Raw genomic sequence first — 16,638 nt, 5'->3', positions numbered from 1 at the left:
TTCTAGGCTATGAGGACATTCAAACGCGCGCGCATCGCCAGTCGAGAATGCGCTCTCCGCTCGCTCAAGATGTAGTTCTGAAAGGTACGAGCAGATTTCTGAAGATTATGTGTTTCATAATATCGGACATAATGGAGTCATATTTGCGTAGGCCTATTGCATTGCGAAAAGCTTACCCATCACTGCTGTTGACATCTGAATCATCCTAACCCGTCTTTATTTGTTTTGACCGTTAGACCTATTTATTTTCTTTGAGGTCCAGAGAATAAGATTTTCTCTGTTAAGTTCCTGTTCTATTCCGAAGATTTACCAACGTGGGCCAACGTACCAACGTGTAGTGTTGCCACTGCATATAATTCTGGAATAGGCCTAGGTCTATTCTGACGATGTTAATGATATAGCTGCAGTAGACCTATATCTTTTATGGTTATGTTCATGTCATTTCGGGGCGTCATACACGGCTACAAAACAAAGCATAATCTAGGCCTACTCATGCTTTATTTAATAGCCCCATAGGCTATCCGATACTTATTAGGTCGCACGTAGGCTGAACTACCACTTAATGCAATAGCTAAATGACTGAATCCGGAGTGCTTCATTCTGGTGCACATCAAATAATCGGAAATAATATTTTCCTGCGATTGCTGCAATTCTGACAAGATTTGGTAAATTTAAGTGACGTGCACCAATTAAGATTAACTTCACTGTTAGTTAGCATACGCCCCTGCTTTAGATTGCAAGTCAATTAACTTTTCCCAGACCCAGTCATTACAATTGTGAAGGCTCTGATGTCAACAGGGCTATGGGCCATTAACCAGCACAGAGCCCTTATAGACATTCTCTGACCAGCATGAACGGATTGACCAAAGCCATTCAGGATAAGTTTGAAATAGAACTAATGTAGCTGGGCTATTGGTGCGTTCATGCGCATGGGGAAATCATCATTAATCATCAAAACATCATCATTCACTTCACTTCATGTCAGAAGGTGGGAAGCTAGGCACTAATATTTTGGTACCTGAGCACCATAATATAAACTAATATTTTGGTACCTGAGTTAGCCAGTTGGGGGCTCGTTGTCACATTGTAGATCATTTGTAGACTTTCATGTCCAAGAATTTTAATGTGAACTTGGATGTTTGCGGTTTCTGTCATTGAACATTGTACTGTATTATCCTTCACAAGCGTCTACACCATATTTAAGCAAATACAGTTGTTTAGCTTATTTAAGATCAGTGAGCGTGTGCTTTAACATTTGTTGTGGCATCCATTTTTTTCACACATTCCGACTGCAAAGCAAATGAACACTCGCAGTGGGAAAAACAACGTAATCACAAGGGCGGGCCCTAATATTCCCAGGTGACATGAACGACCATAATGCATACATGAGGCACGCCACATTGTCCGCCTCGTGTAGCAACTCAAAGGAAGCTGTCAGCCTACTGTTACGCATGACCGCTTGTGGATGGGTGTTGCCTTTGATAATGAGCAGAGCTTTGCGATATCTGTGGAACTGCCCAAAACATAAAACATCTGTGTTGTTTGTGTTTAGATGAGAGACGTCTTTACAAAACCCTAAATACAAACGTGATTATTCAATGGAATTATGCATCACAAATGTCACCAACAATATATTGAAACCAACTCTGCGGGAAGAAAAACAACGTGTCACGCTCTCATGTAACTGTCTTAAAATAAAAGTAGGCAAAGAGATAATCAAAAGAAAAATACAAACATCTATCAAAAGCAATCCCTTCAGATAAGCACAAATTTAAATGACATTGACCTGGAAACTCTTTTTTTTCTAGTGCAAATTCCAGGCCAGTCCTGTACATGTGCGTACGTGAGCACGTCCTCATCCCAGAGTTTAAAAACATATCCAGCTGTTAGCTCAGTTTAGATCCGATGCCAGTGATGGGAGGTGTATCATGATAGCTTTTCCTACCCCCTCCCAGCCAAATGCCAATTGGCTCTGTTTACAGATGGCAGTGTCCTTTCTCATTCGAAGACTGGAAGTATAAAGGAGGCATGGAGGTATATATGTAGGATTTTATACTGTGTTTATTGTAAAAAAAAAAAAAAAAAAAACTGTTAAAAAGAGTTCTCTGGAATGCATTGTCAGAAGGGATCTTTGCTGTAGTGCAACCGACTGTTTGTGATGATAAATATTTCTAAGGAAAGAAAGAGATTATACCTGGTAGTGTCATATTCAACTTCTGGTCACTGCATCGAACTGAAAGGTTGGTGATCACCAACATTTCAATTTGATGCAGTGACAGTATCCCTCATAACTGGTTATTTTAAATGACCAATAGGTCAAAAATTTACACAATATACCTGAGAGTAGGGGTTCAGTTTGAAACAGACGCATATTTTGTTTACATTATGTATTTTTGGGTGTACAGAGCGTGGGCATTAAACAAAACAAAACCAATCAAATCAGTAGTGGCATTAAAACATGGCTATTTGACTGATAGCTTCAAGGATGAAAAAAGAAAACATTTTCTTCCCAGAGTCACTATAAAACTTTACAATATGTATACAATTTATATACACATATCAGGAAAAATATCTGCCATCTTAACATATCATCGCTGCCAAAATAAACATCTTGTACTCCATGAAAAAAAAAAAAAAGTTTTAAAGACATTTGTGCAGTTAAAGTCACAGGTACAGGGAAGGTGAATTGCGGCAAGACCACAACTTAGCAGGACTGGATGCTCGGCCACAAGGCTGTGCTTGTTCCACCTTCTTCCTCCCAGCCACCCAAGATAACCATGCTCCCAATCATCACAGGTCCAGTGTTTATGACATAGTCCTCAGAACCACTCCTCTTTTGTAGCCGCCACATAATGACAGCAAGCACATCCACGAAGGCACAGAACGGACGTCACTCAATCACTTCAAAGTAGTGCAGAATGGCCATGATGTGTTGGGGCATGAACACATACCCTGTGTACACTGCCATTCCTGCTACAGAGATCAAGAGGGAATCTGAGACATTGTTAAGGACAACACAGTGCCACAGAATACAGCAAACTACCCACATGCCACTGTTGTTTGTCCTAGGTAGAAGTGAGCACTGTCTGTGTGAAACAAAGAAAAGGACTTCCAAGCATTGGAAAGAAAGAATTGTGTAGATAAATTGTTTTCAGATAGGCCTACTTAGACATGTCTCATGGGAGCCAATAACCATAAATGCATTAGTAGTTGTCTAGCATGCTTGTCCTTTACACAACCCATGTTGACACCTGAATGAACATTTCATCTTTCATGGTCAATGCAGATTCCACGATTTTGTTCTCTCCCATGATGGTCTTTTACAATTGATCATGTCAGACTAGGCGATGATCATCGTGTGATCTGCACAGGCCATTAAAGTGACAGGAACACAGACGACAAGTGATGAATCTTTTGGGTAAGAGGATGCAACAGGAAACTAAGTTGAAGTTACGTTTGTTGGGCCCATTATTGTGCCCTGTGTTTATTATGATAAGCTCCAACGACGGTTAGTCAAGGAACTATCAGCTGGTTAACCTCACCTGATTTATTCTCCTCCCACAGCCCGAAGGGGCCGGAGTAAATCCCTCAGTCGCATGATTGAAAGAGCTATGTAAATATGCAGTATGGGGATAGCCTTAGCTGATCAAAAAAGCTAGTAGTAATAGAGTCGTAAGATGGCAACAGGGAACTACGGTTCGCTGATATGTTTGTACCATTCTATTATACTTGTCTTCACCATGGTCTTCACCCAATAGCATCTATCAAATGATCGATACCTTATCTCAAGAAATCATGTTTGTTAGCGATATTGGTTTATCGTGGTGAATCTAGCGCTAAGTTAGACTTACTAGTAAACTGATAGCTACAGTAGCAAGATAGCTTCAAGCATCGATCAATATACACAACATTAATCAGCTATCTTTAGTTTTTCAAGGTGTGTAACGTTATAAAATAAATGTACTGATAAGCCTGTCACTGAGCAAACAATTCTAATTGTTTGGCTAACTATTCTTGAAGTCTAGTTCTAACAAGCTAGCAAATTAGCGAGTACGAGTAGCGTTACATTCATTGCAATCCTGGAATACAAAACTACCGGTTATAGGTTTTAAAGGATACTGAAGATTGTCCTCTCCCAGGGCTCCAGCATATACAAAGCTGTGACGAGTATATACTGGTAATACAACCAAGAAATCTGTTTCCAGGCATCCCCAAGCGCCATGATTTTTCGAGGTAGCCTTTCGTCTTGTGCTCCTCCTCAGCAGCTTCTTCCGGGCTATTTCCTGGTAACAATGACGATATGCCTAGCGTCAGCCAATGCTGGCTAGCGTCAGGGGTGTGGCAGGACACGGGTCATGTCCTCGCAGTTCAGGTGACTCAAATGTAGATCATCAGAATGTGTAGAAAATGCTTAAAATAATAGTAGGGTCCTACCGCAATGCTATAATCAGAGGTGGAAGATTCCAGCTTCAGAAAGTAAATTCTGAATAAAGTCCATTGGTTCTGTGCACTTAACACAGGTGATCTCACCTGGCTGAAGAGCTGTGCTAATAAGAATCAGCTGGTTTAAGTGAAGGGTTGGCACCTTTACTGTCTATGGTTGGCACAGATGTGGTAGGACAAATGTCCTTTTACACACTCCTGTATAGTAGTCCAGTAGGTGGCGGTACATGTTGAGAAAATATGACCCGCTATTAACCAGAAAAAGAAGAAAATGTGGTAGGAGGCAGTTTACTTTATGAAGCTGGACTTTTCAACCTCTGGCTATAATACCAAAACTGCAATTCATATGAATAAAAGTGTAAGGCCAATAAGTCAATAAACCAAATGATTTGGTGCACCTGTTGATGGTGAATGAAAATATGGGAATATAACCTAAACACACAGTCAAAATGATCTCTGGGATTCAATTCAGGGATTCAAGATATTTTATATCATGTAAAAATGTACAGTACACTACAGACAATGTTTTAAAAATCATTAGAATAACTAAACCTCTGAAGGAGAAAAAAAAAGAAAAAGAAAAAGTTCAGCCCCCCACCCCAAAACAACGTCAAACGATATGTTTTGCAACTCACCTCTATTAGAGGTAGTCTTAACAGACTGATGGTGTCAGCCTATGAAAATCAGTTACTATGAATTGTGGCTGGTCCATTTACTGTTTTCCATTACCATTTTTACAGAACAGTCTTTGGGTGACAATTGTTCAAACCAGTGTTGTGATTTGATGGCAAGGGTATGATTTACATGATCAGACCTCAGCAAGTCGAGGACTCTTGAAGAAGTGTTCCAAATAGCAGTGCTCAACTGTGGCTAGCCAGTATGTTGAAGAAATGGTAAACCTCATCCTTGTCGTAGACAGCAACCTCAGTGGAACACTCTGTACACAACACTGGGTGGTAGATCTCACCCTCATCCATCCCTCCCAAACGACTGTCTGTGGTTCCTGGCTCGGCAGCCTCTGGCTGTGCAGCCTCTGGCTGTGCATCCATCTGATCATGTCTACGTTTCTTCCTGGTTTGTTTCGGTTTCTTCTGTTTCCTCTGTGGAACTTTGTACCTCAGAATCTCCTCTTTGTTGACCTCGCAGTTCATTACAAACATTGCTCTGTACTGCGTCCTGTATTTGTCATGTCTGTGATCAGAATAAAAGGTAAATTTTCAACAGGCTGATTTTAAATACGACATTGATAACATATGATATTTGTAATTTTAGTTTTAGGTCATTGATTCAATAACACAATAACATCATATCATTGTTTTCAGCGAAGATTCTAGAGCGGAGCCAAAGATCCTTAAATATTGACAAGATAGAGCAACGTAATGCATCTCTATGGAAGCAAAATTCGAACAGTTCCGGTCTGCTTAAAGGGGCGTGTTGCAAAGACGTCATAGTGGGATATCGATCTCTGTCAGATTGGCAAGCAGTTCAGTTCGAATGTTAGCAGGTCTGCTTAAAGGGGGATTTAGCCCCCCTCCCCCTTGTAAAGACAGAACACGGAAATTATCGAACGTTTGCGCCTCTCGCTCCGCTTTAACCCTCTCTGGCGGAGCGCTCTATGATCTTTGGTTTTCAGTATCAGTGTTCTGATTGCTAATAGAATAGAATATCACAGAATGGAATGTGCTTATATTTTCTATGAACTATTGATATTTGTAATTTTCAATAGTTGCCTAGGTCTCTTTTGCAGTTAAATATGGGTTTATGAGATTTGCAGACCATCACATTCTGCATTTATTTGCATTTTACACAACGTCCCAACTTTTTTGGAAGTGGGGTTGTAATATAATTGACATATGCAAGTCGTTTCGGATAGAACCGTCTGTTAAATAAATGTAATGTCAAGTAAGTAAGAAGTGTCAACAATTCTGCTTAAAGATCTTTCACTTATCCTCTCACCTCTGACAGTCCAGACATAGTGTGGTCATGCATGAGGGGCAGTTCAGTACGGCATCACTGGAGGGGAGAGTCTGCGACCGCATCCCGTGTCTTCCCGCGGTTGCTTGGCACCGGCTGTACCTGTTGGGAGGGTGTAAATGATCGGATTCATGTTAAGTTTGTGTGACTATATGTGTGTATATTATGCATGTGTAATATTTTCATGTTTGTGTAAGCTAACCGTCTCCTCTTGGCATCTGCCCAAGCTTGATCGCGGTCATCTTCATCTGGATCGTACAATAACTCGTCATTTGTAGGGATGACATGCTTTTTCTTCCTCTGAGACTTGGAGCTTCCTGGGGACAGTCAACACACTTACTAGTACCACAAAATAGTTGTGGGTGGAAAGACCTCTTTCCTGGACTGTCCAAGCAGTCATGTTATAAACGACTTAACAAATGTAATGAGCTGTAAACACAAATACCTGCTTTTCCCTCCTGATCTGAATCAGAATCGTCAGAGTCAAAATAGATGCTGTCATACACCTGTTGTGGCTGTGTGCCAGATGGATTGGAGCCTCCACTTGTTCCTGTGGACACACCAGCTGCACATCATAATCACTGGTTAGTAAAAAAAAAACTGGCATCTAATTCCAAAAACAAGTCAACAAACCATTAGTACAGAAGGCAGTCTACATCTAAAGGCACTGTTGGTTGGCTTAGGGTTTATTTCTTTATGGGGTAATATTTACTTTGACGCATGAGAACATTCTCCACCACTCTCTTGTCTGTGTATGAGTGTGTATCAACCTTGTCCAAGAGGAGCTGCCCAGTTGCCCTCCAAAGAGTTCATGGTAGTAGTGAGCTCTGCTTCCATCTCTTTCTCGAATTCATCACAACTGGAAGACTCGCTCTCCCCTGTAAGATATTCTCGAAGGAGCTTCTTCTTTTGTTCTGGAGTTCCATTGAGGAGAATGTCAAGTTCATCTTCAGAGCTGGAGAAACAACACAGCATTGCATCAGACAAACTCAATGCGTGTCTCATGTGATGGGCTAATGATAGCATCTATTGACACCAGTGTCGTTTTCGTGTTTACAGTATCTCTTTAACCTCATCAAACGAATACTACTGTATTCGTTCCAGTCTAGCATCAACCATAGTAAATGAAATTGTTAGTAATCTAACTTACAAGACCAGTAGCTAGCTAGCTAGCTAGCTGGTGAGCTCGAAATCAAAACAAGTGTCCCATACCTGCTACTAGCTCTCTCCTCGTCGCTTGGCTCCTCAATTTCATAAGAGTCATAGTCCTGCTTGCGATTCATTTTGTCAGGCAAGTAATGTTTAACCTAAAAGTCGTGCAATCAATCTGAAAAACAACAAAACTAAGCACAATCTACCATACTTCTGAAGTTGAACCCCAAGACGCGCACGACGTATATGATCGTTTCCGGGTTAGCCCGTGCAACAAAATAAAAGTCGTTTTGAGAAGGAAATTGAAACATTTGGAGCAGAACCTATCTGTATTGCTCTAATTTGGAGGACTCAATATATGTTTAACTTATTTACCAAAACGAATGGATACTTGCTGTTATTATTCTGTTATACGTCACATGCACAACACAAAATACTATAATTCCAAAACGTGGTCGTGAATGAATGACTCCTACAGTACCAGCTGCAAAATGTATGTGTTCTCTTATCCTTGGTTATTCCGTAGTTATCGGTTGTTGCTTTAATTTCGGTGGAGAAATCCAAGTATAAGTTACCCATGAGGCAAAAGAGGGATACCTGGGCATTCTGAAGTAAACACTATCAATTGTTGTTATTTCTTTATTGTTACTGTTTGTATATCAGCATTCCTCCATTTCAATTAATGGAAGCTTTGGTCACATAATGTGAAAAAAACACATTCATATACAGTGCACTTTTAAAAATATTGGGGGGACAACAGAACAAATTGATCCATTTATGATTTTTTTTCAAACAATATCTGATCGGGTTAAATCTACAATTTAAGGCAAACATAATAATGCATTACTGCTAAGGAATGAAAATAAACAGTAAAGATACACTTTATATGAAAATTTGCTTAAGAGATGAAAAATTTATCAAAACTATTAGTGTGATTATGATGATCATGAATCGTACAGTGAAAACTAATACAACATATACAAGGCTTTTTAGTGACAATACACTTTTAATAATAGTAACAATCAGCTCAACTTTTTCTTTTTTTCTTTCGTTCTTTCTTACAAGGTACATGAGCAGCATCACAGAGAGGATTACCAAAACTAACTGCTTTGATGATTACACAAGCAAACATAAAAAAATGGACAAAAAAAAAAAAAAAAACCAAAAAAACAAACAAAAAAAAAAAAATGAAGGTGACATTGACAGAGCCAACCCCATGAAGAAATGACACTTTATAACAACTTTAAAAACAGACGTGATTAGACTTTTTCCTTCCTTGATAGGTTCTTGTGCTGTGTGGGCAAGTGGAGACTTCACACCAAGGGCCTCCACACTTTGAATAGGGGAATAAGTGGAGGGATTATGGTGTCTCTGGTAGTGGTGACTAACAAGACATCCTTCAGGGAAGAAGTGCCCTCCCTTATAAGATATGCTCTCTCTCTCTCTCTCTTTCCTCAACTTCTAGAGGGAAGAGGAAGCCAAAAAGCGGGGGAGGATGCCTGCACCATCAACCATCAGTTCAGTCTTTAAGTATCTCCTTTTAGGACCCCGAGACAGCTTTGCAACAGTTGAAGATTACCCTGGTGAGGTAAAGAAAAACAAGAGGAAAACAAAGACATGGGGGGGAGAGAGACAAAAAGCGTTATCACTGAAATGGCTCATAAGGGAGTAAAATCAATTCAGTGTGTTCCAGGAAACAGCCGTGATGTTACCTTGGCGTGTTTGAGCTCCAACTCTGCCAGCTCCACCAAGTTCTTCCGGAAGGCTGCTACTCGTCTTGTCTTGAAATCTATCAATTCTGAATTTTAAAGAAAAATAGACTTTGCATAAGCTTTCATACAACACTTAGCAAGGAATAGAGAAGTCAGTGGTGCTTGCAAATGTTACGTTTTTATTTACAGACGCAAAATTGCACCTTGTTTGGCTGACTCGGAAATTTTCTCAAATTTCTGACAGCACAACTGCTGGGAGGTTTCTGCTTGAAGAACATCTTTGTTCTTAGCCCTTGCTTTGTCGAGAGCTTTGTTTGCGTTTTCGTAATCAACAAGCGCCCTCCCCCGTCTATACAAAAGGTCCTGAAAGGAAAAAAGAAAATACAGCATATGCACCTCGTGATTCAACTACCTGACAGTGTATTGAGTTACTCAACGGTGTCTTCAAACACATCTGTGTTCCACCCTAAATTTTGCATTACACATGAGATAGCGCCTGGAGCAAATTCTAACTTGGAAAAAAAAAAAAAAAATATTCACTTACTAAAAAAAAAGAAAATATAAGACATTTTACCTTTGCAGCTTGTGACTCCCTGAGGTAGTACTTCAACAGGTCAGCAAGTTTCAGGTCCTCGTCAGCTGCTACACGCGCCTCAATTTTCTGCACATGGAGCAGAAAGGAGATTAAAGTGAGCAAAGTGGTGACTTACTCTTACAGGGGAGCTACACCAGGCGCACAACTGAAGCGTTCCGTTCATTTTCATTTTCATTTTCGAAGACTGGTCTATTCTTTTTTCCAACGTGCGCCCCACTCTTGCATTTGGTGTAGCTACTTCCATTGATTATAGTGATTATTAACTGCTGCAGCATTTGCTTCGCAAACGGAACTCTTCAGTTACGCGCCTGGTGTGGCTCCCCTGTCATTCAGCTGACAGTTCTTTCAATGTGGTCATCAAAACATTTTACTGTAACAACCAATAACTCACTAAATAGTAATGGAGTGGCTAAGCTTCATATATTCCTAGAAAAGTAGAGGACAAGGCACAGGTTTAGGGGGCGAAAAATGGAAAAAGAACCATAAAACAACCAACTAAGTCAAATTAGAGCAGACTGTAACTAACTTAACCTATCTGGTAATGAATGTATAGCCTACTTTGTACTTGTTCTGGACATTTAGCGAAGGCATAGACCCCCTATTTAATACAACAGACACGTGCCTAACATGAACCAATTAAGAGTGGGGTGAATACAGCCAATTACACAATAGTATTTAAACCAGTCAGCTTCGACCAATTTTTAATACATTTTAAAACAAATAACTAAGAAATTAATAAAATATAGATCACTATGGCTAATTAACTGAAAAGGTTTAACCTTGTAGGCAGCCTGTAGTTTTTTATTCAAATGTAGAAATAATGCTTAAAGAGAAGATATGCAAGAGCTGATGGGCAGTAGAAACAGGAAATAGGCTATATGATTGCCTCAATTTTGCAATTTGCAATGTGGTGTGTAGGGCTGGCGATGATTTGTAACAGTAGGAATATGAGATGCTTTACCCGTGTTTTCTCAAAGAGCTCCGACACCTTCAGGAAGAATCTACAAGTCAAACAACAAACAAAAACAGACAGTTTCAATAACAGACAGAAGCTCAAAAAGCAAGAACATTCGAGATTGTCGCATGATGAACGCACTTGCACATGTCTGTTGAATCCTGGGTCCCAAGGCTGTACATTGCGGAGGCAATTCTGTTGATGTCGTCTGCGGCGCCTGAAAGAAGTCCAGAGTTGTAATCAAATGCCTCGGAGCAGACACTACATTAGCATAAACAAAACATACATCCACCTCGCATTCAAGCCAGCCATACTACATGCACAGATGCACCTGCTTGACTCATCCAGCCAACCCAGTCAGTGTACAGATCCTGATCATTTTACTTCCTCCATCAGCAGGACCTTTTGGGTCAATGCATCCCAATTTTTTGTTTTAGAGGCAGGTATCATGTTTTATTGTTGTGGAAATCTAATAAACAAGACTTTTATTGGACAAGACCATGGTCTACACAGAGGTGACAGTTGACTGCACAGAGGACTTGAGGCTTGGAAATTATGCTGTGTGTTTGCTGTAACAGGAGGCTCTTGTCAAAAATGATAGGGCCCTGCTTGAGGCAGTGGTTCAACAAGCCACATGAATTTCATAGCATTGAACAACTGGACAGTCAACCATCACTTTCACTACATTCAAACAAGCAGCCAGCCTTCAACAATGCCTCAGACATGACCAGGCAACGCTCTCCCTTCTCAGATAAACTCAGAGGACTGGCAAAAACAAAATTTAACTCACCCATTTCCACAGCAGTCAGCAAATTAACGTGAAGAAAAGAACAGACATAAAATACAGTGCACAGTGGCAGACACTAAAAGTACACTTCCTTCTGTCAGCAGTAAAACATGATACGTTTCAGCCTGGAAAAGGCCTGATTGGTTCCTGGTCAAGCCAATGAGACCCAATCCTATGAGACATTTCAATGTAAATTCCCCCGAATGAGACCAATGCAAAATGACTTGAATTGGAGTATGAGCATCTGTTTGCTTACCCAAAGCCTGCCAATGAGTCGTTGGAGAGAGGAGACTTACTTTTGTGAGATCTGATCATTCTATCTGATTTCACTGAGGCGTCTTTAACCCGGTTATGGTATTCTATAAGGAATGTCTTCTCGTGCTCGAAGAAGTCATCTACGTCCTGCAAGATAGAGTGGATGTTTTCAACCAAAACAAAAAAAGCCACCACTTCATCTACACAGGTGAACAACAAGTATTTTTATTGGCATATGGACATTTTGTCACTGATTGCTGACATAAAACAACAAAGTACTTCTATGCGAAAACTTCAGTATTTCACCTCCTGTTAACCCGGTGGCCCTTCCTTCCACTCTCCCCGCCCCCACTTCTCCCCTGCACTCGTCCACTGAACTCCTGTTCCTCCACCGCTTACCAGCAGCAGTGAGTCACATGACGGTCACATGGTGGTGGTGAACCTCGCACAGAGGCGCCAGCTGAGCTCCGCCCAACCTCTGCTCACTCACCTTCACTCCGGCCACCAACACGCCGTCTGCGGATTTCACCACATTCTTGAAGAAGTCCTCCAGCTTCTCCTTCTTGTTCTTGCCTCGTACACTCAGCTGAGAGAGGCAGAGGTGGAGAGAGAGAGAGGGAGAGGGAGGGAGGGAGGGAGAGAGAGAGAAAGAGCGCAAGATCAAAGTCGATAGGTATCAAATGTCATGTTATTACATATTTGACACTCTAATTCAATGGGTTTTCCTTTGTGGTGGTGGGAATGTGACTGACCTTCAAGTGAGACTTCTACCTCTACACAAACATTGTGGAAATATTAAGACCGACAAAAGGGCACTGAGATTTCACTTACATCTTGGTTATACTCTAAAAACACATGAAAATTCAAGTCTTTGCGCAGGACAGGATGAGCAGCCACCCGACACAGAAACACCTCGTGCATAGCCACCGTCTTCTTGAAAATGGCCAGGTATTCACTGAGAAAGAGGAACAACTGTCACAGCAGTGTAACTACAGCAGTAATAAAGTGGATGTTAACAAACTGAAAATATGGAAAACAAACACAGAAACTAAGGAACAGACACTCACGCCTCAAGCTCCTGCTTCATTTTGGTAAATTCCTCCTTAGTCATGGAGCCCTCCCCTTCGCCCAGCTTCTGAAGCTTTTCGCGGGAGGCATCGAAGTCTGGTCGTGGTGGAGCTGGCGGAATCTGACAGTGACACATTAAGGGTTGAGAAGCTTACTTCACCAAGATTGTAGCTCGTCCAAGGCCAATCATTTCACAAGATTTATTTCTTATTTCTATTTAATTTATTTTATCTAGCCTTTATTCATCGGACAGTAGAGAGTATACAGGAAATAAGTGGCAGAAAGATGGGGAAAAGAATCAAGAAAAAGACCGCAAGCCAGACTCCAATCTGGGTCCTTGTGGATGCTGGGACCCGTATAAGGGATGCTACTAATATTGTGTGGGATGCTAACAATATTGTATGGGATGCTACCACTTTCACCACATCTCTAGTTCCATGTCCACTCTGTAGATGACCACTAGATGCCTGGGGTGGATGCAGATTTACACTGGCTGTGCTACATCTATGCCATTTCCAAAACACATCACGGAAATTAACTGCAAACACTGCCTGCTCTGGCTGGCTTAAAACACACCCCGAATGGAACGTGATAAATCTCACAGTAATGCAGGGGAATATTTGATGTACAACTGTGTGTGTGTGTGTGTGTGTGTGTGTGTGTGTGTCCTGCTGGTCAACATCAAAATGGGACCGCTTGAGTTGTCTGTGTCTGGTTTGAAATTCTAAATGAGGAGGGGCCCATCATCCTAATGTTGCTGTGTCTCTTTCCCAGCCTCAGCTATAAAAAACAATTATAAAATGGCTGGACTTCAGCCAGTGAAGACATTGTCCAAAATACATTGTGGCATCCCTAAGAGTCCCTACAGAGACCTCTTTAATCAAAAGCAGAATGCCCCTCCTCCTGTTTTGGCCTTCTCAGTAATGTCTTCATTTCAAAGCAAATACAGAAGAGGACCACAGAGGAAAATGGTGAACACGACTGGCAAGAAAGACTTCCAGAAGTATGGAAGGAATCAGGATATGTAGAAACTCCTCACATAGTATCTAGTGATGATGCACTTACAAGATCAATGCTTTAGAATCATCACTGTTTCAAGATAATCCCCTGCCCACTGATGAATTGGGCCATCTACCTTTGCATACATTCCTGAAGACAGGGTAGCTATCTAGCTTGTGTGAATCTGACCATGATAGCTTGCATTTCTCTGACTTGGGCGACATCTTGACAGACACTCTCCCATAAACATAAAGCATTCAGCAGCTTCTATTGAAACCCATGTCAGACGTAAAGCATTTTCCTGGGTAATCAGGAAATTGCATTACACGCAAAATTGCTGACAACTGGTGAGGATGTTCACTTTACAAGGCACCTCCTACTTTAACCCTTTACAACCACTACTGGTAGTGTCACTTTGACCTGTTCAGACCTGTTATTACCTTAGAAATGAGATTTGAGATCTAGAGCACCTACAGTTAATACTGACACCATTACAATTAGCCAAATACAATCGATTCTTAACTGCACCTTGCTCTTGCAAGTAAGCCAACAAACTGAACCTTTACAATCCTTACAAATGGCAACAAAACTGCATTGAAGCCTCAATCTTGTTACAACCACAGTGCTGCGGTTACCTGTTTGCATAAGGAGACGGTGTGACCTTGGTAGAGGTAAGCAAACTTGATACTCACAATGTAACCTGCATATTCCTCATTCTCCACAAAGGAGTCGTGAAGCCAGATGAACTCTTCGTGCTGGCGTACAACAGAAAACTCATTCTGTTTGAAGTTGGGGAGAGTGGTCTGGGAAAGGAGAAGTGGATCAAATATTAACTCTAAATCATATTGACTTATATTGTATTAAGTGTCTGCAGAATATTGAAGCATGGATCTCGGTTTATGGCCTACACACACACACACACACACACACACACACACACACACACACACACACACACACACACACACACATACACACACACTACGAGCAGGTAGGGTAAGGATGGGTGCTCTAAAATTGCTTGTATCCCATTATAAGTACTTAAGCATTTCAGTGTCAGTCAAAAGTCTTGCAATCCTTCGAGACCCATTGACAGAGGTAAGTGAGAGCGATCATTAATTATTAAAATGGTGGTTTAAAGCTGCTAATAGCTCCCAGTAATGAGCCATTTTGGATCTATGCAATCAGCTAGAATATGGCAACAAAAACAAACAAGGCACATGCATGGTGATCTTTATTAACTGCAAATGATAGCATCAAGATGATCACATATTATATTCACTCTCTGTCCAAAGCCATCACATAAGATAAAGCATACACATTGTAAATCAATGCAAGACAGACCTATAGTATACAAGAAAATCATCATACCTTTGTATGAACTGTGAACTTGACCTTATCACGCTCACTAAGTGCATCTGAAATATCCACTTGTAAAGTTGCATCAGTTTGGAGATCCACGTTGACTGCCCTTGGCTAAAATGGAAGCAAATAAGCAACAATAGTGAGTAAGGTAAGCCACCCTTTTCATGATTTTTCTACTTTGATGAAGTGATCATGCGTTTCTGTAGGCCTGCTGTAGACTGGTACGTTGGTGTATTAAATTCAGCATGTATGTCAAGTAAAATTGCACCTGTCAAACAGCTGATTATCTTGTGCCTAAGCGTTTCTCTACCAAAACAACACAGAATCTATCCCCTGATGGTAGACAGTTAACTAGTTGTTTGGTTACGACGCACCATTGCGAAGGGCACACTAACGTTACCTTGATTTGTCGTGTCAGTCTTAGGAATACGACAAAACCCCATCAACAAATCAAGACCCCATACTCTAAACAAAATTCTAAAACATTGACAATTAAATCTTTAAAATATCTGTGATGCTGAACTGAAGCAGTGATTCGCCATTGTGCGCCCTAAGCTAGAAACTGTTTGTCTCGCTAGCGTATTATAGTTAGCAACAGCGTAAACTTTATTAACATGATTTCACGCCAAACAAGGCACGTGTGACCTTTCTTCTCTATAATTAAGCTGTCAAAACGATCACTGTTGTTATACATTTGGTCCTTTTCATTCAACTGGTTAATAATGTGATGATTAGCTAGCTAGCCAAGTTACATGTTGGAATTCCGTGCAGAATCCCGCTAGCAGATAGCACTAGCCACAGTAGGAAGTCAACTGACACTGTAAGCAACACTGAGCCAGAAAAGCTAGCTAGCTATCGTGAGTTACAACAGCGATTTCACACACCTAGGCATCGTTGCACCTTAAAAAATATAGATTGTATTTGACAACTGGTTTCACAACACAACACTTAAAAAGAGGAATGAGTTTAATATAACGGAAAAGTGAGGAATTAAAGAAAAAACTTACACCCCTCTCCTCTTCAGAGAGGAAATCGGGACCGTCGTCCAGCCCTTCTTGCTGCAAACATAAAGTCAAATTGCACAATATTGATCATCTGATCATCATCAACATGACTGGCGCCTTCGCAAGTCGACAGAAACCTTTTGCACCTTAAAAATCTAAACCAGGGCATGCAATAATTGTGGATAAACCTACCATCATGGCTGCTGCGGGTGGAGTACGAATCTGATGAAGTCGTGTGACGTGCGGCAGCAGGATTTGAAGGAGGAGCCTTCGATGCCTGATAGAAACACTGGACTGTAGGTAGCCTGGTTCATCCAAGCCGCGTCAAG

General features: G+C 41.0%; 2 protein-coding genes across 2 annotated transcripts; both read right to left on the bottom strand.

Annotated features, from left to right (window-relative positions):
* Positions 1–4,869: 4,869 nt before the first annotated feature.
* eapp (e2f-associated phosphoprotein) lies at positions 4,870–7,816 on the bottom strand. Its single transcript, XM_062522730.1, has 6 exons — positions 7,630–7,816; positions 7,188–7,372; positions 6,863–6,982; positions 6,620–6,734; positions 6,400–6,519; positions 4,870–5,634 (listed from the first exon to the last, which is right to left on the bottom strand). Exons 1-6 carry the CDS (start codon positions 7,698–7,700, stop codon positions 5,304–5,306), a joined length of 942 nt encoding a protein of 313 aa, XP_062378714.1. The 5' UTR covers positions 7,701–7,816; the 3' UTR covers positions 4,870–5,303.
* Positions 7,817–8,194: 378 nt separating this feature from the next.
* On the bottom strand, positions 8,195–16,638 carry snx6 (sorting nexin 6). Its single transcript, XM_062522837.1, has 14 exons — positions 16,502–16,638; positions 16,313–16,363; positions 15,312–15,416; positions 14,633–14,743; positions 12,941–13,062; positions 12,705–12,828; positions 12,364–12,459; positions 11,915–12,020; positions 10,973–11,048; positions 10,838–10,877; positions 9,856–9,942; positions 9,485–9,644; positions 9,282–9,367; positions 8,195–9,149 (listed from the first exon to the last, which is right to left on the bottom strand). Exons 1-14 carry the CDS (start codon positions 16,505–16,507, stop codon positions 9,096–9,098), a joined length of 1,224 nt encoding a protein of 407 aa, XP_062378821.1. The 5' UTR covers positions 16,508–16,638; the 3' UTR covers positions 8,195–9,095.

The sequence above is a fragment of the Sardina pilchardus genome, chromosome 20 (assembly GCF_963854185.1).
Source record: "Sardina pilchardus chromosome 20, fSarPil1.1, whole genome shotgun sequence".
Classification (NCBI taxonomy): domain Eukaryota; kingdom Metazoa; phylum Chordata; class Actinopteri; order Clupeiformes; family Clupeidae; genus Sardina; species Sardina pilchardus.
This window is presented reverse-complemented; position numbering and strand designations above follow the sequence as displayed.

Coding starts and splice junctions, on each gene's coding strand:
- eapp (XM_062522730.1), bottom strand. CDS start 7,700: ATGAATCGCAAGCAGGACTATGACTCTTATGAAATTGAGGAGCCAAGC. Junction 7,373..7,629: donor GAGGAGAGAGCTAGTAGCAG/GTATGGGACACT, acceptor TTGTTTCTCCAG/CTCTGAAGATGAACTTGACA. Junction 6,520..6,619: donor GCAGATGCCAAGAGGAGACG/GTTAGCTTACAC, acceptor CCCTCCCAACAG/GTACAGCCGGTGCCAAGCAA.
- snx6 (XM_062522837.1), bottom strand. Junction 12,460..12,704: donor TTTTAGAGTATAACCAAGAT/GTAAGTGAAATC, acceptor TGCCTCTCTCAG/CTGAGTGTACGAGGCAAGAA. Junction 10,878..10,972: donor GATTCAACAGACATGTGCAA/GTGCGTTCATCA, acceptor TTTGACTTGTAG/ATTCTTCCTGAAGGTGTCGG.